At 37.1% G+C, this 26,098-nt stretch overlaps 1 protein-coding gene and 1 long non-coding RNA gene across 2 annotated transcripts in view; one reads left to right on the forward strand and one right to left on the reverse strand.

The window, feature by feature from the left end:
• Positions 1 to 543: 543 nt before the first annotated feature.
• Positions 544 to 4,726, forward strand: LOC139128340 (uncharacterized). The gene is made up of 4 exons (XR_011551261.1): positions 544 to 1,043; positions 1,779 to 1,936; positions 2,182 to 2,253; positions 2,808 to 4,726. It is a non-coding gene; the product is annotated as an uncharacterized lncRNA (long non-coding RNA).
• Positions 4,727 to 5,251: 525 nt separating this feature from the next.
• Positions 5,252 to 26,098, reverse strand: part of LOC139128342 (eEF1A lysine and N-terminal methyltransferase-like) — a 42,355-nt gene continuing 21,508 nt past the window's right edge. The window contains 12 exon segments of the mRNA XM_070694136.1: positions 5,252 to 6,278; positions 8,198 to 8,329; positions 10,194 to 10,329; positions 10,882 to 10,958; positions 11,449 to 11,586; positions 14,794 to 14,974; positions 16,057 to 16,115; positions 16,118 to 16,242; positions 16,811 to 16,951; positions 18,470 to 18,607; positions 20,797 to 20,925; positions 22,426 to 22,634. Of these exon segments, the coding sequence (XP_070550237.1) occupies positions 5,983 to 6,278; positions 8,198 to 8,329; positions 10,194 to 10,329; positions 10,882 to 10,958; positions 11,449 to 11,586; positions 14,794 to 14,974; positions 16,057 to 16,115; positions 16,118 to 16,242; positions 16,811 to 16,951; positions 18,470 to 18,607; positions 20,797 to 20,925; positions 22,426 to 22,634 (1,761 nt within the window). The 3' untranslated portion in view covers positions 5,252 to 5,982.

Consider the following 26,098-nt stretch of genomic DNA (forward strand, 5'->3'; position numbering starts at 1 on the left):
AGATGTTTATCAATCTGAAGACAAGTGTACCGGTATTGACATCAGTAATTCAATAATGTATAAGAGAACAGAGAAAATGCTTTTAATGTGGACCTTTCTTAGATAATATAAAGTACTTTGCACTCATCTAGCTCAAAGTCTCCATGCATGTGAAGTATCGCGGCGCTGGGTTTTATGATCTGGCAATAGTCCAGACTTTCAACAAGTCACATAGGTCGTTTTGTTTTGTTGACAGGTTCGCGTCCTGCATCTGAGTACAAAATGGTACTTAACAGTTCACAATACAAACCCTTTGTCCAAATACCATTTTGAACCGTCATGATATGCATATATAAATCACTCGACACGCTTCGCAAACGACACAGTGTAGACGTGTTTTACAATTCGACCATAGTTTACATCTTTCATGCAACGTGAAGTAGGTTCTTCAAATAGTTATTTCACAGTAACTATAGAAGTTATGATGAAATGTCCGAATTATGTTTCGGTGGAACTATTCAGACTACTGCTGGTTCACATTAAAGTTTCTTTAGGTCTCTTTGTTGACCCTACAAACTGTTGTGATGTTTTATTGTCGGTCTGTATTGAACCTATATACATTTATGGTTTAGAGCCACCACTCGACTGTAAGAGGTCACCCTTACCTATACATTGACTTGCATTTGCAACGTATTTTCGTAATTCGGCTACTATACTGTATTACTGAAATTCTGCCGCCCTGCACGCTAGTGTGTACACTTCAGCGAAAAGTGTTGTCATCAATCTAAAAGGGTTTTATTTTACCAAATATACCTCATTATTACATTCCAAAGGGAAAACTTTTTTGTGATCTTAAATCTACTTCAACAAAATATGTGACATTGCCTATACATATAAGATTGGTCAACTGGACCCATGACGATGTTGAACGGTAATATCGCCCTCAATAACTTCGCACGAAAATAGCTAACAAGATTGGAGAAGTCGAAAATGAGTCATGGCACGCGAACTTCTAACAATTTAGGGGTGTTCCGTATAACCCTTCTATGTGAAGCAAGAAGAGGGTAAGTAGCACTTTGTTTGCGAAATATGATTTCTGAAACGTTTTCTTTTTCTTCCTTAACTGAATTTCTTTTGTGTTTGGTGCTGGAATACCACGTGACTAAGCCAATTCACATGACCTTTATTTTTGCATTATCCGCCATTACTCGATCATCATCATCGCTCGTCGGCGAACCAGGCTTGTGAGTTAACGATATCTCAGTTTTAGAAGTCTATATATTTACCTTTAAGCCTTTTTAATCCATTTCAGTAGTTTGTGGACATAGATTTCATTCAAAAAGACACGAAGAAGGAATTTCAGACAGTCTTTTTGATCATCGCGAATTACTGAATTTTACTCCGCGAAAGTCAGTGTTTCATCTACATGATGATCGCCACATGAGGATAACCTGCATATACAGTCTTCGTTCAAAACGTGTTCATTTGTTCGCAGCATTAGAAACTGAAACTAGCCAGCTTTAAAACATTTGTGTCGATTGTAAGCCGTTATTTGAGTCTCCTCTGGTTTTAAAAATATTCATTTGCTCCATCGTATTCCGTATATCAGGTAGCGGCACAGAAGTGCTTTTGATTTCATCGAATTAGAGGCAACAGCGTGCAACTACAAATTATCTTCAAAATTATTTTGTGGTAAATGTCAATTATGTTCATTTTTTAAAATATGTAGACAGGTTACAATGATCGAAAACATTTGTCCTGAACACTGTTTGAAATTCCCTCACCTTCGTATCCAACAGATTCCAACTCCGTCAAAATGAATAGACTCTTGTCATGTTTTGGCCGGAAGAATGTAAAAGATTGTGTAAACAAGGCTGATATCACACGACTTTTGGATGCACACGATAAATGTGGACACGCTGTGTCGATGGAACAATCTCAAAGAATTAAATACAAGGTACTATTTCCTTTTATCACTCCTGTCTCAAAGATGGTGTTTTCCTCCTTATCATCGTTATTATTGAGAAGCATGTGAGAACTCCGCTTGCGTGTAAACCACAGAAAATGTATCTGAATCGATATCTATCTACTAGCATATATATATCTATCTATCTATATGTCAATCTTTTTGCCCAGACTTGAATCACATCTGATATGCACACCTGAAGGGCGATATATTTCTGCTTTACCTCTACTTTACAGTATCATGTTGGAAATTCACGTTTAGTAGATGCGCAAGCAGACGAAGACATTTCCATGCCACCTATAATGCAGGTAAGATAGATAAGATAGTCAACATCCATAAAATCATGATAAAATTGGATTCTCCTCGGGAAGAGTACGAGTGGAACGACAGTAGCACACTATAACGGGGAACCGTAAAACATAAAATGTGTTCTGAGGGATGGGTGGGTTTTATCATCACAAGCGTATGTAGGGTAACTATGTGTTGCAGTAAATGTGTTCAACATTGTCCCAAGTTGTAACCCATGAGATGGTATTTGATAAGGTGTAGGGATTTTCTAGCTAAGAAATGGCTTCGGGTGTGGGCCAGTTTCCTTACTACACATGGTTGATAGTTCTACTTCTCAAAAACCATGACATATGCGGTAGTCACATATCCACAGTGTTTGTATTTGTGGATAATCAACGCTTTTGATGCATCTCCCATAATTCTGACGAGTCATGACCTTTCCATGCAGTGTGCATTTTACTAAGCAATAATGATTTATATTGACCCAAGAATCAACAGGTCAGTACCCAATGCTTTTGTATAGTCAATATCTTCCTGGTGGGTTTTATTCTTTATCTTCGTTGCCATTTCTCAGGAAGGTGCGTCACCATCCAGCGAAAGAACCACAGAGAATTTCTTGGTTGACCAGCTGGTCGCACGATAATACTGAACATGAACATTACCCTGACAATGAAGATACTAGCAGATTTAGGCCTACTAGAGTTTCTGTGTTGACCGGTCAGTCGCACAACGATAATACAGAACAGATCTCAAGAAGATTGGACCAAATAAGAAGTCGGCGATGGAATTATTGACTGATTACAGCCTATTTTGGGAACGGGGTTTTCGGCCATGGATTGCCTTGACACTCTTCATCATATTTTTGACATTTGACATCTACTCCTTACTTGGTCCACCATTCCTTCGTTGTTGTGATGCTTTAACTAGTATGTGTTTTAGGTCAGACTCTCCAAATCTTTTGTTTTACTGCCTTGCATGTTAAGCAGGATGATTCACCCTTTTGCGATGGGGATTTAAAAATTATGTGTATCTACTGGTGTAGATAGCGATACAGTGATAAGAAATGATCAAAATGTCTTAATAATCCCTCTCACTTCTATGTACACACCCTTGCTCGCTTCTATGTACACACCCTTGAACGATTCACAAGTCACAAAATATTGATGGGGTTTCATGTGATTCTTGCATTTCCTTGGGTTAGTAGCTTTTTAGTATGATGCTACTGGTGCTACCTCTAATGATACGAAATTTCGCTATATTGTGTGATAAGCTTCTCGAAATCTCACGCAACAAGTCCACAGTTAACATGATTTTCCCCTTGAAATGATTTGAAAACCAAAACTTTGGAAATACTGCTTGAACGTCATGCGATGACATAGTTTTAAAATAAGAAATGTTTTTAATGTTTTTTCTTGCCATTTTTTCCATAAGGTGAAACCATTACAGGGAAAAATAAGGAAAACACAATATGTGACTATAAAACTTTCAGTAGAAAATCATACATGTAAGCTGCCTGTTGGTTTTTGATTAGTGTGTAAATGGGTTGGGGTCATTTACTGGTGTAGTGTGAGTCCATGACTAAACATAAGAATGCATTTCAACAGTGTGGGTGTAATTTATGTGTTGCTCATATAGCCTGTGAACAAATTAGCATTTTGTCCCTTTTAATGACTGCCTTATTTTATGTAAGAGTCACAGCATTATTTTTGAAAGCAGGGAGCCAGAATTACTGAAATACACTGTTAGTGTTTATTTCCCAAGTGTAAAGATGCTTTCATGTTTTTGGGTCATCAGATGCAGTGTTTGAGCTACAGTAATTTATATGACAGGTCAAAGTACCCAGTCTCATAGAGCAGACATTATGAAATTCATATTGTTCAATACAAGAAAGCCACAACATTTGTAGATACATTAGTGAGTTGAAAGATTTGTGAAAACATTCAAATACAAGTAGGGCATGAAATGTCGTTTCATTATTTAGTCTTGCATATATCGTACATGGGCCTAGCTTCTTTTAAGGAGACCAGATTTTTTTGTTTTTAAGTTATATTCAATATACATTTCCAAGTTTCAATGTAACTAGGCACCTTTTACAGTCATATCTTTATTATAGTCATTATTGAAGATGCGGTTTTATTAGACATGTAGATTTATACAAACTGAACACCGCTTGCAGAGGAAATAGAAACATTTTCATTGTCTTGAACAATCAAGATGGCCTTTGTTGATTGTTGTTTCAACACACACACAATAATAAATACTGGCATTTATCTTTTTCAAGGTGATCTATCTTTTAAAGTACTCTTTTATGTGAGAAGTATTCACATTGAGGAAAGTTTGAGCAAAAGTTTAAGCCTTTCTACTTTTGAGGTGCATACCACCTTAACCCTTCAGAACCTACATGTAAGAAGATTTGTAATGAAAGTTGATGTTTTGGAGATTGTGCCATTTCAGAACATCTGATCACATAAATGAATAAATTGTAAAAATTCATTGAATTATTTTTTCTTTCATGTCATGTATGTGATATATTATTACAACCACATTTCTGCATCATTAACACATTTACAGTATTGTTGGGAAATATATTCTTGTATTACATTACTTCTAGTATGTTTCCTTACTATAGATAGCATTCCTTCTAAGATTTCAGTTTTGCAGCACTGCGTCCTATCACTGTTTACTCTACTAACCAAAGTTTCTATCTTCTGAGATAATATGTTTAAAGCCCCAATAGCTGCGAATTTTATGCATTATTTTCATGATTTTGATTTCAAACCAGTTTGCTCTTGTAAATGTGCTAACTGAAGAGCGTGTATAGAAGTACACCTGCTTGTTGATTTGGACCATGCCTACATGCTTTAACAGGTTAAATAATAATCAGGTGCTGCACTCGTAAAATGGCCCCTCCATGGAAAAGTACAAAAAATGTAGTATTTCCTATATAAACACAACGTGATCATCCTAGAAACAAGCATGCTGCCATTTACTTGAATGCACAACACATTATGGCTGACATTTTGTTGTCGCAATCTTTATTTTCTCTGTCAAATGATTAGTTTTTACAAATGGCAGGAAATCAAAAATGATGTAAAACTTTAAAATTTACATGCCACTTTTGACACTTACGACAGCGTTACACACTTTTTCAGTCTTTAATGGGTCTTATTCAAAGAAACTCTTTGAAAACTGAGGATATTTTGAGATTGGCTTATTACACACTAGCAGCTATTTGGGCTTAAACCCATTATGTGCCTTTCTCGTGACTTTTCCCACCAAAACTGTTTTATCAATGCCTCCCCAAATTACAGACATTTTGACCTTCAAAAGTTCATATCACTGGACTCTGCTGATATTGCACTGTCTCTCACCCAACTGTTATGCTTCACTGTATGTAGCAAATGTCTATTATTAGTTTACTAATAAAGTTGTCTACTATAGAATTTGACGACTACATCTCCCGACTGTTTTCTCAGACCTGGTCACATTTCACACACGTGCTAGTCATTGTACTTCTCACATGAATTTGGCAATCTTGTTTTCTCCAAGGTGATTAAATCGAGCCTTTTTTGTGTTACAAGAACCAGGTGATCGTATTTGCTGAGTACATAAATCTGGAAACCTGACATATGTTACTATGTTTAAGATAATTACACGCCTTCATTAAAAATTTCTGCACTTTTTGATGCAGTCAGATTTACACTTTGTGGTAATCTTCCATGTGTTCAAGGTGAGAAGTTGACCCAGACTTAATCAATGATCTGCAAATTGTCAATCATCTCTGCCAAGTTCATTGAGCTATCCCATGAGTCTGTATGTTGCTTAGCAACAGTCTGTAGCTTGCCAGCTTTCTCTCTACACAGTTTATTAATGACAGCTAACTGTTCAGTTTTGTCATCAGTCCTATCTCTTAAAGCAAACACTACTTCATTGACTTGATCTTCAATCTTCTTGCAGTAAATCCTGGGAAACACTGATTTCAAATCCTGGAAAACTGTTGATTTGAGAGTGGCATCACGGCACACCAGGTTCACAATAAATATTCCTGAATTTGAAATTAAAAAAAGAAATGACATGTTAAAAAGATGCATGTCTTAATTTTATAGCAAATGCATTAGAACTCTTTTTGTTTCATGGCCTTCATTGCTACTTATGCACCAGTACTTTCTTTGAAGTATGGTTTTATGGATTCAGGTCTAGAACATTGTAACCAGCGTTTCAGAAGTCCATTTGTTCTCATATGACAATGTCAGTTGTACATGGGTTACATGCTGCTGGTTGACTTACATACATGTAGCAAAACGTCTGCAGGCTGATTACACATGACATGCTTGTATGAGACAAGTCCCTTTTACTAGATACAAATGTCACTGTAGTAGCCCTTCTCACTGAGTCAGTAATTTCAATAAGATTATGCAGCTGTTTTTATCAGAAATTTCACAGGTTGGTCAGTGATGTAATCCATAGTGGCCTCTATATTATCACAGTCATAGGTGTGAAATATCGTTGGACATCTAGAGCTGTAACCGGAGATGTTGCAGGGTCTGGATATTTGAATGACGTCTGAAATTTTTAACATTCGTAGATATGACTGATCTGTTGTCTGATTGTATATTTGTGTAAAATGTCCCCACAAAAATTTACCACTTTTGACCCTTTAGGAAGAAGTCTCCAAGAAACTGATTTCAATGCAAATTTTGAATATAGTATCATGTGCATTAATATTATCTGACAGAAATCTCACTGCAATGCTATCAGACTTTTTAACTACAGTCTCTGATAATCCAATAGCATTCATGTGGGCCTTTGTCAGGGACAAAAAAACTGCGTGACCATGTCAAATGCCTGTTCCCTCAGAACCGTTTACAAATATGTACTATAGTTGATGATGCAAGCAGGTTATGTCACAGTTACTGTCACACCCCTATATTCACATTACTTTTACAGTAATACCTATACTGCATTGTACTCAGATCTGTGGATACATGTCTGTGTACTTGTACATTTACATGTAATTGTAGCATTGCTACATATATTACATCACTGCACACAGTTCTGTTGAAAAGACACGCATCAAAGTTTGAAGTTTTTGTGTGCATCTGTGTGTCATCATGTGTACTGGTATACTCAGCCTCAAAATACTTTACATGAATTATACACAGAAAAACCTGATATAAGTCAGTAAACAACAGCACTGGAATCATATGAATATTACATATGATGTGACAGGGGTTATCAAACACACAAAAAGACCTGTGACTAATCAAGGCCTGTAAAGACGTGTCCTGTTATCTACATGTGTCTGTGGACTGCAGGTAGTTGCTGCATCTGAACCATCGCTTGTATGAAGGAGGAACTCTTTCAATGGGCAAAGAACAATGTAAATTAAATATAATGACAAAAGCACTGTGTACACAGTGCAGATATCTCATGTAACCAGTATTGGATTTCTTATTTGTGTCCAAGGTGTAAATAACAAGGTACATGTAATACTGTTTCTGAAGATTGACCTTGTTTCAAGAATGGATTGCAACATCATCAAAAGGTCATTGAAATGCCAACAGAATGTTGTTGATAGCAGTTAAAAGCGTCCATTTCAACCACACCTAATTCCTAAATTCATTTCTTATACCACATGTACACATCATACGATATACAGACACACACTCTGTACGTGCTGCATTTCCATAACAAAAATAAGTTTTTCAACTTTCTCTGGTATAATGATGATAAACTGCATTACTGACAGGAGACACTCAGAACAAACAATCATGTACTGTATCTCAAAACATTATTCCACTGTTGGGTGTCAGTAGGATGTATCTTATAAACACCACATTACGGGAAAGTTGTCATCTCGGGTAATTAAAACATTTTGTTGTTTTGCTTTTGTTTCATGTAGGCTAGGCCTAAAATGGTGAATTTTAATACTGATTTCCTCAATATGTAAATAGAAATACTCACCTGAATGTTTCAGAATTGATGAAACTTTTTGTAAAAATTCTCTTTCCACAAAACCTGCTGGTGGACAACTCATCCCAACTGATGAATCTTTACTGTCGGCGTCCAGCATGATCAGGTCATATTTTTCATTTCCTGATTTGTAAAGAAAGATATGGTTTTGTAATTTTACTGTACATGAAAATGTATCATCAAAACATACTGGTACATGTGTATGATATCATAATTACTAATTTGATTTGACTTTGTAGACTTTGTTATTGATAAATTGTAGGCTAGGAGATATGCAAAAATTGATATAATGTACACAATCATTTTTCTACAGATATAAAAGTCCAAATGTGTGACCTTTCACACATGGTATGTTCAAACATTAGACTTTAATCAACAATCAAAAGCAGCTGTTTGAAAAAGTAAAATGTGATTGAACTTGAAGTTGATGAATATTGTTTTGTGAAAATGGTTATCAAAAATCTGTTCAAGAACATGATGTTTCTTGTCATAAACATTCATTTTCAATATGGCTGCCATATTGACAATTTGAGAAATCAAGCAGTGTAACTGCATTTAGAGGTTGCAGTAACATGTATGTTTTGCAGACTGTACTTTAATGTTGCATGCATTGAATCTTAATTTTCTTTTTGTTTAATCTTAATTACCTCTGTCCATGCAATATCCTAATTATTTTGAAATAGTATTCACTCACTTCACAATCACAATAACAACAAGAAGACTAAAGGTCAAGAGTTGAGAATCAATGTAACGCAGTCAAGTCACGTTTTGATAAAATTCTACATAGTATAGCTAGATCCAAATAAAGACATGCCACTGTACATGTATCACTAAAACTTGTATACTTACTTATTTGCACTCTGTACACAAAAAGAATGAAGGAATTTTATTGTCCTGAAATATTTTGAGGTCCAATCAAATACAATATGGCCACCAGTGTACACCTTTACATGTATATGAAATACCCAGACATCGTTGTCTATGCTCAGTCAGACAAAAATACGAAATGTGGAATGACTAACCAACTTAATTACATTTTGAAGTGAACTGGTTTGCTTTAGGAGGCTGTCATGTGACCACTGAATAGTACGTCTGATTTCTTTGTTTTAACAATCATACACGTACATGTATAGTGTACTTGCCTGAGTATACCCCTGCTCATGCACGGGCCCCTCCAGTACTTTTACAGGATTTTTGAAACTGCTGTACATCTGTGTAAAAGCCCCTAACCCTAGTTTAGCCCAACTATAGAAAGAGGTTAGGGAAGTGTAATACATGTAGCTCGTTACAGAATGTGTAAGTAAATTTACTTTTCGGGCAAAAGAGACCGGTAAAAAGTGACATTACAGTTCCGATGATGGTACTGAAAGGAGAAGGTCATGTTTTCCCAGTGCCTCACGATTCTGTAACCCCCATCCCTGTGAGGCCCCCAGTAGAACTGTCCTACTCTGAGGTCACATTTGCCACAGTTTATTTCTATAAATAGAAATAAACAGTGGCATCCGCCATATTGGCTTCGTTCTCTGAACATGGAGTCTCATTTATCTAAAGTAATGACTTCCATCTGATTAGAGTTTATACTGATGTCTATTATGAATTTCATTGCCATGTTTTTGTTTTCACAAGTTGCTGACCATTTGATCTTTGAAAGTTGAGTTGCTTTCACATGCAAACTATGTGTTTAAGGGCCTTCAAATGTTAATAAAGTCTCTGCTAAAATAAACATATGGGAAAAGTTATGCCACACTTGTTTTAGCCAACTTGACCTGATGGTGATTGATTAACTTGGCAGGATAAGAATCAATGGTGTAATTTGACATTGAATGAGTAGAAATTTGAAATCACAAGCTGATAAGATTTCACTGATGGGGCTCTGAATTAAAGTACTTTATTTCATTTATGCTGATTTTGTCTCTGAAAGCAAAGAGTGACTATGAATTGCAATTAATTTTAATGCTGAAGGAGCTTCACAACTAAGTCATATTACCTTCAGTTGCCTTTTCCTCGATGAATTTCAGACCGTCCCCCACAAACACGTTCATTCTATCATCTTCAACAAATCCAAACCATTTCTTGGAGACATCTACAATTGCTGGATCCAGTTCTACAGCTGTAACATGGACCTGTAGATTAGAAACGATAGAGCATTTATATGTACTGAACTAGAATCTATGTTGTCTACATGTATGTGCTGTGGAGTGAGGAAAGTCTTCAGAAACATCTGAAGTCATAAACCAATGACCATTGTTTTGAAACTAATGTACAAATGGTATGTACATGTAATTTAGTGATTATCTACTCAATCTCTTGACATGACAACCTCTAGAACAATCAGGTTACCAGGAGGTATGGTAGTTACATTATGTACCTTTTCATAGTTTCACTGTGTATTTCAAAGACATGATTTTACAGGCTAACATTCAAAATCATGATCATGGTCATAAAATTATTCTAACAGTAATTCAGTGTGTACATACTGCACATGGATTATCAAAGTAAGGTGTCATGTATGTTTGCCTTTACATTGTGTCACTTAAAACTTTGCCTTATTGGCAAAAATTGCATGAAGGAAAGATAATGACATCTGATTTATTTTTGAAATAGTGTTGTGAACAGGTACTTCTAAAGTAAGTTAATTCTGTTTATGGTTTAAATTTGTTTGTGACCAACTTTACCTTTGGAAAATGTTTGTGCATGAACATGGCCAGTCCACCTCCTCCTAGACCAATCAAGAGAAGACTTATATTTTGATCTGAAATGAAGAATACAAATAAGACATGAATAAATCAAGAAGACATGATTTATTGTGCTTAAACTTTCATTGAAACATTTGTAAAGAAACATTATATCATTGCCTTTCAAAGTCATGAATGACAATCAGGGGTCACCTTGAAAAATTGAGTACTGGGGAAGCAAATTACTAAATGTTTACTCACTCTTGAACATCACATTGACCGGCATTCCGGTGTTAATTCTATGGGGAAAATTCAATTTTCCACTTTCACAGAAATAAGCCCGTTAAGACTTTAGTTACTCCAAGAGCTTCAAAGTAAGCCTGTCACAAGTGGTAGACCAATATAGTACATTGTATTATAAAAGTTTGAGAGTCTGAATATCTGTTCCTGAGGTGCATTCTACCGGTACATTACGGACTTTGCTCTGGACAATTAAAGGGATACAGTCGTTCAAAAAACTGTCATTCTTGTCGTTCAAAAAACTGCATGTACATTAATGCTACTCACCTAAAAGAGTTTCAAAATCTGGTAACAGTGTCAAACCTTTTGCCATGGTGATATGGTGTTCAGAATTTAGATAGCTGTGATCCAGCGTTGTGATAAGAGGTCCTTTCTTTTTACCACTCTTTCCTTTTCTTTTTCTCTCTAAATGCCAAAGGTATTTATAGTCAGAATTCAACATTCATAGTAAGCCCATGCAATACAACATCAAAACTGATCAAATAATATCAGTCAAGGTAAATGAATAGTTTATTGGGTCCAGCGATCAAATAGACAATGACAATAAATGTGGGAATATGTTAAACCAATGTTTAGTAGAGGTATCAGGTGTCCGAATCGGTAAGTATGCCCTGCTGGCATGCTACAGCCATCATAAACAATTGGCCCAAAGTGACAAATTTTGTGTTATCCCTTAAAGCCACCAAATTACTGATTTTAGTCAAAGCCTCACCATTTTGAAACAGACTCGTCACTATTGATATAATGTCTATGTATCTACTACAGAACTGAGAATCCTTCTTCACCATCTTTTGCTGCTATAGGCTGTGTCTCACTTGAAAGTCTTTAATATATGTGTTACAAACTCTACAGTGTCTAAGGAGTTGTAAAGTGTATATACTATAAGCTGGGGTAGATGGTTTATGTATATATTACTTGACAAACAGAGAGTGTTTAAATACATAGATGCACGCATACAGTGTATCTTGTTTAATTTCGGAAAATGTGTCTGGGTATGTTGCCGAGTTGGCACTTTCAGTTGTTTCTTTGATTTCTAAGTCATCTGGTTAGATACATGTATGTCAGATATAAATGGATTGAAATCATCATTATGAGATCATCAATACATCTATAAGTGCTATAAAAACACTTGGCAATCCTTTCACTCCTGATCTGTGAAAACACTGCATGGACTCAGCCTCGTACAAATACAAGAATACGTCGGCAAGAAGTGGTACACACTTTGTGCCCATGGGAAAGTCAATAATTTGCAAATAGGTTTGTCAGTCATGATTTGTACTAATAGCCTTTATCAATGAGCTGAGATGTGAGTAAACTGCAAATTGCAAATGGATCAGCAATGGTATGCAAAGGTAGTATATGTAATTCCATGGTAAACCAAAAGCATGTGCAGCTAGGTAACACAGACATGGAAACCATGTCTATCGCACATGCTGTGTCTACATGTACACATGTACCTTGCTGATTATTGTTATTGTATATGCCGTGACTAAGATAAAGTATGCTCCTACATGCAGTCATATCTTTACATTATAACTTTTTTCATGATCCTTGTACTATATTGACTTAATTATCTTAATAAACTCTATTGGCATTTTCTATGTGTTAAAGCGACTTGATGGTGAAATGCACTCAGCATCCTTCCCCGAGGGAAGGCAGCAGATAACAATAAGATATGATGAATCTGTTAGTAGAACACATTTATTTGTCACTGATACAATCATGTTTGCATGTGTACTGGTATGTACATGTATGTACATATGTAAACATGGATGTATACACTTACCTAGGAATGCTAGTTTGTTTCTACATATATGTATATATGTACATGTGCAGTGTACATGTCCTTAGAAATTGAAATACATGTGCACATATGTATCACTTGCAAAAATAAAGGGAAAAATACTTTCATATTTAAGGATTAGCGATTTTTTAATGTCCTCTCAAACTATAGTGTGTTATAACATGTTTTTCAATAACACAACACAAAACTCACTGGCAAGTGACAGGAAAAAGTTGAAGAGTTATCTACAATCTAAATTTGTTTCATGACATTACGTGACATTATTATGTAGCTTTAAGAAAAAATTGCACGAGATGAATTTCCTCCATTACAGCTACATTGTACAGTAATGTATGCATCTAGGTCTTTATGAATCTGAGTGTGCACACTGCATTCATATCTAGGGCGTGTATGTCAGACAATAAAGAGATCAAAGTTGTGACCCTGTGACCCCTGTGATGTCTGCTTTGTTGTTCATCTGATTCACTAGCAACAGAAGTTTCTTTGTTTTTCCCCTGCACTTTCCAGATACCACTTTTCAAGTGCCATTGAGTTGAATCAACTGTCTAAACATCACGTCTTTTCCATCAAGGATAGGTCAAAACTTTCAAACTTCAAATACTCTCAATCTATTGTCAATTGGTTACTTTCACTTTCACTTCGGACAGTATCTCAGAGCAGCTTACATATACACAGTTTAAAGTCACTTTTGAATAATTATTCAAACCACATCACAACAAAATGTCTATGTTAACATGCGTTTGTCACACCATCTTTCATGATTTTGATTCTGTCAGTGTTGAGCATCAATACTCCAGAATAGTATGACCTTGATAACAGAAATGAATACAGGCATAAGTAGCCAAAACAATTTGTTGCTGTGACAGGCCCCGTACAGATGACACACACCTGTGATACCGGCTGTGTCAGCAAGGACGTCCCATTGATGTGCAGGTTTGTATCCAGGGCTATGGGGACAGGACATGTACAGTGTTGTTGTCACAGACCTGTGACAGGGTCTGAAATTTCTGCTTGTCTCAGCACCTGTATTTACAAGATTGTGAACAGTGATGTGGGCACAGACCTGTAACAGGGTCAATAATTATTTTAATGTGCACACAATTATGCCTGTGTTCATTTCTGTCATCAAATTTAGCCCATTTTTCTGAAAATATACACCCCTGAAATCTAACAAATTTTCAGGCCCTGTAAATTCAACACTGACACACCACTGTTTGTACACCAGTATTTCAGTCATGTGATCACAGCACTGGATACACTCAGAAATCACATCACTGTATACATTCCTGTAATACCAGGCCTGATATGGACCTGTTCATACACCCCTGATATCTGACCAATTTTACAGATCCTGTAACAGAGGTTATTTCTTTGGGACTGTTACAGGTACTGATCAGACCCTGTTACAGGCATGTACTGAAATCTGCCTGTAGTTTTCTTGCTGTGTAATTGTGTGCACATTAAAAAAATTACTGACCCTGTCACAGGTCTGTATTCACATTCCTGTGTACCGTTAGTCCTGTAAATACAGGGCTGAGACAGGCAGAAATTTCACAGACCCTGTCACAGGTCCGTGTCCACAACACTGTACACAGTCCTGTCCCCACAGTCCTGGATGCAGACCTGCACATCAGCCCCTGTTACAGCAATGGGACGTCTTTGCTGACACAGACCCATACCACAGGGTTTGTCAGAGTCTGTACAGGGCCTGTCACAGGGGCAAAATTATTTTTGCTGTGTACAAGAGTATAAATCAGTACAAGTACACCTGGGATTGAAAAGCATGCCTTTATAATATTGTAGCTCACCTGTTTTCAGTCTTGCTTCTGATTGGACGACATTCTGATTGCTTTGAAATATCAATCTCCTGAAAAGTTGTTTGTTGTCGACTTCAACATCTTCCACCACAAAGTCACCACTGAGGTTGCTGTGACCTCGATATTGAATGGTTCGCTGACCAATGTCATCACCAACTGACAGAAATGGCACCTGAAACATACATGTATGGTGTAAATCCCCCTATATGGCTAATCTCTGTGAAAATTACACAGCACAACTAATGAATATTTGGATTCAAACAGTGCTTTGTACGCATTACTTTTTAAATCACAGGTACACATTTTGTGAGATTACAGCGAGAAATGGACACTTCGTTGCTTTTTTACAAGAAATGTGCAGGATTAATTTTTTGTCACACTGGATTGGCAAGAATAGTTTATTCTTACAGTCATTTGGCAAAAAATTACTTTTTTCATCCAATATCCATGAGAAAATGATTTCAGTGAATTGGCCAGAAATTTGCTTTCTCCCTCTATAGTCTATATTCCTTATTCACTGTGAGGTACGATTTCTTGCAGATGTACAGCTATAGAGAGAGAAAACAGATTTCTTGCTGATTGACTGCAAGATCAATATTCTGATGGGGGAAATGTGAGAAACATTTATACTTGCAGATTTCTTGTAAAAAGCAAGAAAGTGTCAGTTTCTTGCTATTTTCTAGCAAGGTTCTCTACTTGTGACTCTGGATAGTGGAACTAATGTACATGAAACACAGTACTTTATAACAGTCTGTACCGTGAAAAATGTGAGCGCTTATTTGGGAAACTGCACACATGTGGGAATACACATAGGACCTACACATTGTTACCATAACTATCTTTCTTGTTTGTATCTTCAGTCCTTCAAAAAACACCAGCACCTACCAGCTAGCGGCTTCTGGTATTTGGAAACCAAGACTATACATTACTACACTGATCTTGGAGTGCTACAGTGTACCCAACCAAATACTGATTCAGGTTTGAGAATTTAAATTTTCTCAACTACAGCATGTTGTGATACATTCTGTTCCATATAAATGCCAAATGCCAGTTGCTCCAAAAACCGATTTGAGATCTTGTTATATTATCAGCTGATCCAACATCTGATTCACTTTTGTCAGCTACTACCAGTATATAGTTGAATTCTGATGCTTTGTGACAATTCAAAAATTTATGATAAGTTAAGTGGCATTAAGATAGGTTTATGGTCCATTAACATATAAATCAAAGTCGTGTGAGACTGGACCCACTAACTTGAGATCTTTTATCCAATCCAGCTGGAGCTAATTCCATCACTTTGCTTGATAGTTCTTTCTTATGCTGTCCATGTTCTCATAGTTGTGGTCTCTGTGTAAGGACACTACAACCAGTCTTTGAAATCCCGCTGAGGCTGTAAGTTGTCTTCTGCCTTCTGGGTTGCCAAACATCCACTCTGGCTCTCTGCAACAAAGTGGACTGTTGTACTGCTACACTGGTATGGGGAAATAAACTGATAAACACAAGGTAGGTTTTTGAAAAATCTCGTTTCTTTTTCACCTGTATACTGATTTTGAGGTCAGAGTAGATTTTTTTATACATGGTGCTGTAGTCTGAATCAGTCAGTCACTACCACATAGATTTGTGTTGAAACAACTAGTGGAGGAATGGCGGCCATTTTTAATTTCAAGCATCAGTAAATGTTTGGTAATTTGTTTCTGTAGTACCAAACTTTGCATGGTGCACAGTGAACTGTGATTTTTATTGTTGATTTGGTAAGAGTAGAGTTGAAAGTCTCCTTGAGGACAGTTTGAGCAAAAGTTTAAGTCTTTCACTTTCAAGACATGTACTACCTTAAGAGTGGACGGAGAGTATATTTACAACACAAAATACATACATGTATTGTCTCAACATTATTTGCAATAAGTCCATTGCTGGTTTTCAGGATGTCCATGCTTTATGAGATAGAGTAAATTGAAAAAAATGTTGACTTGGTGTTAGCAAGAACTGACTTTGTCCAGAGCATTCTTACCTTCCCTGTGGTACAATAAATATGGCAAATTTATATCTAGGTCCTTTGGTCTGTGAGTTGTCCACTACGTACAGAGTGTACCTTGGTGTTGGTGAGTCATTGCTGTACAGATCCAGTGAAATATCAGCACCAGCATGAGAACTGTAGTCAATGCAAGAAACAAATTTGATTGTCAACATTACAGCCTTTCCCAATTTGGTTAAAATCAGACGTAGATATGGCGACGTTTCCACCTTTGCTTGTTCTTTGTCATTGTCATTAGCTGCTAGTTGCCTCACTACAGCTGAACCACTGTCATAGGAGATGGCATGCAAAACCCTTTGCAGGAACCAATCAAGTTGTGTTTTTAAATACAGTGCTGCAATCCAAAACAAGTGTCCATTGTAAACCTCTTTCTGATTGGTTGGCTGTCCTGGCTAGGGCATGAGATTTTAACACAATCTTCTATGGCGGTGGTTCAAATGTAATGAGGTGACCATCGAGAACAGCAAAGAACAAGCAAAGGTGGAAATGTTGCCATCTCTAAGATTTAGTCTTTCCATATCATCTAATACTGCTAGCTTTACTATCAATGACACTGTCTGACCATGCATTGTTTGGACAGAGGTCAATATTTTTTTTATTTTGTTAAAGTGCATTAAGACATTTTTTGTACCTATCAGCTGTCTCTAACAAATCGTCTTCATTACATGTTTCAGGCTTTTACTGTCTGGCTATAGTATACTCCTTGCTTCAGTGTTAAAGGGAGGCAGTCATCGGAACTGAGCTGGAAGGTCATATGGGACCCCTACGACCGATGTAAACACTGTATCAAAGGTACGTTGGGGATTGATGAAAGTTGAAACATGTTTGTCAAAATGTATATTGTAAACTTTAAAGCACGGTTGTTGTTGCGCTGCGCTTGCTCATGGGGGGGGGGGCCCTTTGTGCATGCCATTTTACAGAACTCATTCAACACTCTGCATGTATATGCCCCATGTCCTCTCTTACGAGCGCAAACCCCACTGCAATTGCAGGACTTGGGAACTTCAGGTGCTGTCATATCTACAAGGGCTGCTACAATTTCACTTAGAGCCAGTGTTCTTGTATCTTTGTGGCACTCAGGTGGAGTACCTTAAAGGGGAAATTTACCCTGAAAATAATTTTGGAATATTAAACTGATATGGTCATTGAAAGGCTTTCGAGTCGATTTATTCACTTTCACTCACTGGCTAACAAACAGCGGTGTACTAAAATGATGGAAGTGACGTCGTAAACTTGGTCATTGAAGCAGTCGACGTGTGCAACTGTAAGCTTTTCCACTTACAGTTTATAGAATGGCTACAGAATATAGGGGCCAAGCACTCGGTGTCCATGTTTAAGTCGAGCAGAAATAAAGTTTTCTGCGAATACCACTTTGAGAAAGGCTGCTTTTAGCGAAAGTTGCAAGTCCAACTACTGAACTACAAGCCTAAAAGAAAACTGCCCCGGGCATATCCAGCCCCAAGTGCTTTCCTTGTACATATGGGACAGTACGTACGCTCAGGCACTAGAAACGGAATGCTGTAGACAGGACTGCTGGTTGTAGACAATTCATGGCTACGTCAGGGTGTTCTGTAACATATTAAAATGCTTGCACTTTTAGAATTAATGTCGATCTCTTTAGAGCATTGGCATTACTTCGGTGTCGGCATGATTTCACAGCGATTGGGTTGACAATGACAGGCATGATTGATCGCCGAGAGGAATTTGAACTTCGTCATCGGAGCTAGAATAGTCACTTTCCGAACTCGAGTCGCTGTAACTTTCTGACGATGTCAGTCTAGGATCATCGATTGCTCGTTCAGGTGTGAAGTTATTACCGATTATCTTCGCAATTATGATTTTCAGTCGAGCGCTGAAGTTTGCGTACTGTGTACGTGTACATGCGTACTCTACTTGGCATAGAAGAGCTTGGTTATAAGTGACCTCGCTTTGAACCCACCGTGACGAGCAAGTTTGATACGTCACTTCCGGTTTCCGTACGTTCAGCTTGTGGCCACTGCGCTAATACGCGCAAGTGAAAGTGAATGAAACCAACGCTTTTTTGTTTATTTTTCACTAAATAACGACCTGATTACCTAAGAAAGTCTGGGTAAATTTCCTCTTTAAGGTAGAGTGTGCCTTGAGGAGAGATATTCAGGATCTCACACTTTCACAATTCATTTTATTGTATCACTTGTGAGAGCTCACTTTGAAGCTCATGTAGTTGACAATAGTTTCACTGGCTTATTTTTGTGACAGTAGACTTTTTTATTTTTCCCCTCAGAGTTCAGGGCTGGCAGCCATTTTAAATTTCAAGTGTCTATAAATATTGGTGTAAGTGTAAAATTTTCAGTTTTGCTGACTGGTGAGAAATACAGAAGGCGCGTGGTTCTCTGGTGGTCTTCATCATTCTGTAAGTTACTGTACTGTAAAATAGGCCACCTACAACTAAAATACTTAAACCATCTTAACAGCATGCTGCACTAATTTCTGCTGCAGCTAAAAATTCTATGGAGAATATTCCGTTTACGAGTAGAGAAAGTTCAATCTACAAGCACTGTCGTTGGACTAGCAAACATACAAATGTAAGTTACTGATCATACCCTTTGACAAGATTGTGTCTCAACATTGCATAGTTTTGTCTTTCCTCCACAGCTGCAAGGATATCCTGTGTTGTTTCAACTCTCTTGGCAGGTCTGTCTTCATCTAGACACAACTCAAGTAGCTGCAACAATATCAATCAATCAATCAACTTATCAAGCAACTGATTAGTAAAATGAAATAAACAGAGAAATGAGACAAAGAATTCTTTGTAAACTACATGTACAAAATATTTCTGTGACATCTTTTTGTCACCCTTTATAGTATTTGTCGAATTACACAAGCCATGGTTGCCTTTAAAAATCAGACATTGAGGAGGCGATGAAAAAAGCAGTATTATGTGTTTTAATGTAGAGTACACCTCAGGGATAGATATTCAGACTCTCATACGTTTACATTACTTTTCTGATCTCCCATGTGTGTGCATTTATTTTGAAGTTCTTGGAGTAAAAAAAAATTCACCTCCTCATTTTATGTGAAGATCAAAATTTTAATTTTTTTTCATGGAGTTAACTCTGGGATGGCAGTCATTTTGACATTCAAATGTTTACAAATTTAGGATTTGTTTCTCTGGTACAAAAATTTGCACAGTGACCACTGATTTTTATTCTTGATTTTGAAAGAGAACATTTGAAAATTCCTTGAGGTAAGTTTTTGCAAATATTGAAGTCTTCCCTTTCTGAGGTGGGTACTATTTTAATGTCCTATTAGCTCTAACTTTTGATGCATTTTCTGATAATGTTGTTCTCTCCACAAAATACAATGTCTTGTTCTACTCCAAAATCATGTTGAAAGCTGTAGAGTTCAATTTTTATGTACAGCTTCCACATGTGTACAATGTCCATGTTATTCTAGACACGGTGATGTATAATTTCTAATCTTACTGCAGAAAAAAATTACTGAATGCCAAACTGCAGAAAGTTTACTAAGACTGAATATCCGTGATCGTTTTCTCTATTATTCTTTGATAATTTTCTCTCTGGTGCTTTCACTGTTAACACAGAATTTAAGATATTAAAATTGATATTTTCACATAGAAAACTTTGTCTCTTGGTCTTTTGATTTGATGATGCTTCCACTTTTGGTTCTACTGGCCTATGAGGGCACTGTCACATGCTGGCAAATCCAATCTTTAGATAAAACAATGGGGCCGACATACATTAAAATGGCACAGTGTTATCCCCAGAGCAATTATAGAATAATGGCTGCCACTCTTTAATTTTTTGTAAACAATACAAACTCATTACCATAACAATAAAATTTATTGTTATGCAAATCAGTCGTCACTCTACCAGAAAATCCTGGGGAGAACACTGGATGAAGAACTAATCAACGCCACAGAAACGGATGTAAGAGCTCAAAGAAGGGACATATCTACTTACCCTATTCTGCATTTGCGGCATTTCTTAAACTTTGTACAAACAAACGCAAACACTGGAAACTGTAATTCCTTACCATCAGAGTCATCTGATGAACTCTCATGGACCTGATGTACTCTCACCATCCACCCCCTGAAAAGAATGAGATGTGCCTACAGGTGAAAACAGACCTATGAGGGCGCTGTCACCTCCTACTCTAAGTAAAGATGGAACATCTATAAAGAACAGCAAATGTTTCATTCTCACAAACGGAAATGCTGACTTGATGGTGGTGAAGCTGAAATGAAGTCTCTCTTCTAGCTAACAAAAGTAACAGTTCTGGTATAAAAAGGAAATTAAAGCTACTGTTAACTGTGAACAGCTTGAGAGTGAATGAATTTGATCACAAACAACAGAAATTTGAAAATGACATTTGAAGATGTACAGATAACTGATAAAACATCTGATTGTTACTGTGCAATATTTGCAGTAGTGAGATGTAAAATACAAATATCACATGCAGTGACCATTGTGCAATTTTAGAAAAACACACCATCTGACTGTGATTGGTGGCAAAAATTTTCAGAATTCTAAAGTCAGGTAATGTGGCAAGTCCCAACAGTACAGTAACTAACATTCTGACTTGCTCCAAGTCTCTGGGCATATCAATATCAAAACAGAATAAATTGAAGAGGTACACTTTAGCAGACTGTCATTTTAGTGGTAGGCTGAGTTGTGTAGATCATTGGGTGAATGTGTTGGCCAGCCAGTAACTGCCGCCAGGACAACAACTGCTGCCGAGAAAAACCAAGCAACTGGGAGCCAGTCAAAGTAACATCCAACAATCAATAATTTTGAACACTAAACATGAGAGATTTTGGTCACTTCTCTGAAGCATTGGTCTCCCCTCACAAGAGTTGACAGATACAGGTTAATATTGTCTAGTGATGCTCACAGGAAGGAACTTAAAAAGAAGATTTGATATCTGCACATTTCTGATTTACCACAGTTAGGCTGGGGAGTCAAAAGGGTCAAAGTTGGGGATGGAGGTCCCCCTAGATTCTCTCAGAGTCCCTGTTCTCTACACAGCTTTTAATTTCTGTCATACTCTGATATGCACTCATGGTCTGGCTATGCCAGTTCCCTGAGTTGGGTTATGCCACACAGCACAAAGAGGGCAAAAATGCACAACCAATGAGGGGGTGTAAGAGATTCTAGAGCCCCCCTCCCCCGGAAAGCACACTCTGTTGGTATCTAAAGCTTGCTCTCCATTAACTCTTCCCTCTTGCAAAAACTTTGAATTCCTACAGAGGTAAACTAGTACTTTCCCAACAGGAAGCACATGCCAATAATTTGCCTCAAACTACATGAGTAAAGCGCAATGGAAGTAAGAGCTGAATCTAAAATATGTGAAAATTGCAGAAGTTGATTTAATTTTCTCCTAAATATGATGATCAGATTTTGTTTCAAGATATAATGGTAAATGATAAAGATCATGGTCCATTTTATACAGTGTTTCAGGGCAATTTTTTTAACTTACCATGGGAAGAGCAATCAAAGCGGACACACTACATGTACCTTGTTAGCTTTTCAGTTCTTACATTTATGTAGTGAAAGTACAAAACACTGATATAAAATGAAATAATTACTCACTCATTGGGGAAATAATCCAAGACCTTTTGAAGGATGTGTTTCTGAGACAGTGATATACAGATATATCTACCGCCGATTTTCATCACTCTATTGATCTCAGAAAACATTCTGTCAACTTTTTGTAGAACTTCCTCACTACTGTCTGGCATCATTGCATCCAGCGTGGACTTGTCCAGGACAACACTGAAGTCGCTCTCCTTGTATTCCATCTGGAATATCAATAGCAGTTAGGTATCAAGGATACTGAGGAATTTTTTATACAGTCTACACTAGCCATCTAGTTGCCCACAGCTTTATGCATTTGTCTTGTTGTTTACACTATGTCTGTGGGTTTCACCACACTCTCCCTACATGTTTATTCCACTGATTTGTTTTTTCCATGTATTCGCATCACACTAACAAGCCCAATCTGAAGGCTGCCCTCAGTGGCAAAATATTACAGGTAGTAGTATAATTTTTGACGATGCTGAAGTTGGACTCAGTTTCGGATTCGGTTTCGGATTCGGTTTCGGATTGGAGTGACTGAGAGAAGTTGTACATTTTCAGTCGATTTTGTCGTGTTTTCGTATGCCAAGATAAATATTTGTCCTCAAGAAGACGTTTTTACTAGATGACCTATCGGCATCTGTGACATATATTTAACAGCATAAATTGGGTGCATATATTCACAATTAAAATGCCTAAAAATTAGTTTTTTTCAACCGAATTTGTGCTACCTCAAGAGGGCGGCATACAAATCGCAAGAGGGCGTAAGTTTGATAAATTTGTAAAACTTTACAGTTTTTCTGTTGGAGAAACGGTCTTTTTGGAATATAATTTAACATAATTTGCCGTAAAATTTGCAGGTACTTTGATTTTAGGGTTTATGGTAACAGTTTGTCCACGATTAGAACTCTACTTAAGGGACTGGTCAGTTACTTCGGCCGGGGGTGGATTCAGGCAGGGGTCACCCTGTTTTTGACTTTGGTGATGCGGGGGGGGGGGGGGGGGGACCATGTTGTTGAAATGCCCAATGGGGGGGGGGGGGGTCTGTGTGTTTTTGAATTACGACACAGGCTAATCATTGCCTAAAATGCATCGTGTCAGCCACAAATTTCATCATTCAGTTGCATTTTCGGAGCGCCCTTCGGGCGCGTAACTTTAATAATCAGACAAATTATTAAAAAACACAAATTATTAAAACTGTTATAAAGGTAGAAAATATAGTTTTATTTGTAAACTTACAAGTCAAACTACATAAAATGTTACTCAGATTTTCCTATGTTGATTTTATTAATCTGGTGCACATCAAACAATATTAACTATACATGTTTTGTAAGTGGGAAAATAAGTTGGTTTTCTGTTGTCTAATTTTCTTTAGAAAGTTGCTTCTTTGAACTGTGTACACTTGAACAGACTGATAAAATGTCTATGTGCCATGGCAATGTTATTTGATTCCGCATACCAAAGGTAAAAAACACCCTCTGGAGCTGCAAAGTACAGTTAGCTGTTCTTGTTAATGCACATTATAGAAAATAGATACTGTATAGTATTAAAATACTAATTGAAGAACACGGTATGTTTGAATATTTCTTTTATCATGTGTAATACACATTCCTGATGTAAAAGAATGCATTGTATTACTTCACTTTCCATCTTTACAAATATTAGGATATTAATAATACAATCCTTCTACATCTATGAAAGAATTCAGAGGTAGAGTGTGCAAAATTGTCTAGAGCGTTCCATTTCTAGTGCCTGAGCGTACGCACAGTCCCATATGTACAAGCCACAGTTGCGAGTGTAGTGATACATACCGGCTGCCGCGTACTATGCAAACCCATTATTCTATGCATACTACTCGGCGGCCGGTATGTATCACTACACTCGCAACTGTGGTACAAGCAAAGCACTTGGGGCTGGATGTGCCCCGGGCAGTTTCTTTTAGGCTTGTAGTTCAGTAGTTGGACTTGCAACTTTCGCTAAAAGCAGCCCTTCTCAAAGTTGTATTCGCAGAAAACTTTATTCTGCTCGACTTAAACATCGACACCAAGTGCTTGGCCCCTATATTCCGTAGCCATTCTATACACTGTAAGTGGAAAAGCTTACAGTTGCATACGTCGACTGCTTCAATGACCAAGTTTACGACGTCACTTCCAATATTTTAGTACACCTCTGTTTGTTAGCCAGTGAGTGAAAGTGAATAAAATCGACTCGATAGCCTTTCAATGTCCATATCAGTTCAATATTCCAAAATTAATTTCAGGGTAAATTTCCCCTTTAATATCTTGCGACCTATGTATGGTTATCACTGAGTGCACATTTCTCCAACGCATATGAAAGCTGGATCACTGCATGGTTTATTATGTACAGTAGCTGTGTGAGACTGCTGGTAAAGGTGCTAGGATGTGAAAGGTTCTCTACAGATCTTATGGCACTTTTGTTTCCATTTCAAAATATTTCTTAACTGATGTGTCTTCAACTTCTCACTTAAACATTTCATTTGAAGCAAACGAGAAATTCACAAAACACTTTTTTGCTGTTGAAGTATATTTTTCTGCAAGCATTTTCAATAATCATGAGCCTTACTTAAGCAAAAATTTGTAAATATATTAAGGGCTTAGTTGTTGTGTTTTCATAAGTTCAAATAATTCCTGAAGTATGGTACATTTCCAAACATTTGCAGTTTGTTTTTGCATGTCACCTCTAATTCCTTCTTGAATATTGGATCCTGTGCCTGAGACTAGGAGGTTACATGCACAACATCATAATTTTACAGTTCTCTTTCTTTCTTTCTTTTATGTGGCTTTTGTAATCTTTTTTTCCAACAACTGTGTAACTTAAATCCTCATTCTGTTTGCTGAAGAGATTTCTGATTAGTGGACTGCAACTGTAGGAATGGGTTACATCTGTATGGAAACTCTACAATTCTTTGACCAAAGTCCTGGCAAAAACTTTGCTTCAATACTGACGAAAGGATGATGAGATACACTCAATCCTGTCTCCATTGGTATAATTAACACAGTGACATTTTATATCTGCAAGTAGAATAAAAAAAACTTTGATTATCAACGTTAGCAGTGCACATCCCAAACAAAGTTGGTGATCACAACTTTTTAAAGTATTTAACCTATTCTACTGTATATCATTGAATTACAGGTACACAGTCACTTACTGGTATGCAATATTATCAAAAGTTGGCACAAACCATACCGGTTTTTCAATCAGTAATTTTTAAAAGCTGTGTCCTCAAAAGCAATTGCAACCTCAAAGGCCTGACTGTCACTACTTGGTCTACAAGCAAGCAAGTTCTGGGCAGTAGCGTTTACCATTTATTTATTTGTTGGGTTTCAACTGCCACGCCAATCTTTCAAAAGATTCAGTAGGTTTGAAAAATATGGAATGGATTTGGAGTATTGTGCTTGTATATCTTGATATCAGTAAAGTCATGCAATGCATAGTACACAAAATAGTACACAATCAGGTCAATGACCACTTGGATTTGCCAGCTTTCAGTTAAATTTTGCTAAAATATCATTCCAAATATTTTACTTAATCATGATACAACTAAACTCTTTTCCCTGTTTGAATGACAGGGCTATATCCAGTGAAAATATGAATTTTGCTATGCTTCGAGAGAAAAGCCATGCCCACAGCAGGTCTTTGCAGAGCTAGGTCAACTTCAAGGTTGACA

The sequence above is a fragment of the Ptychodera flava genome, unplaced genomic scaffold, assembly GCF_041260155.1.
Source record: "Ptychodera flava strain L36383 unplaced genomic scaffold, AS_Pfla_20210202 Scaffold_50__1_contigs__length_938362_pilon, whole genome shotgun sequence".
Taxonomy (NCBI): domain Eukaryota; kingdom Metazoa; phylum Hemichordata; class Enteropneusta; family Ptychoderidae; genus Ptychodera; species Ptychodera flava.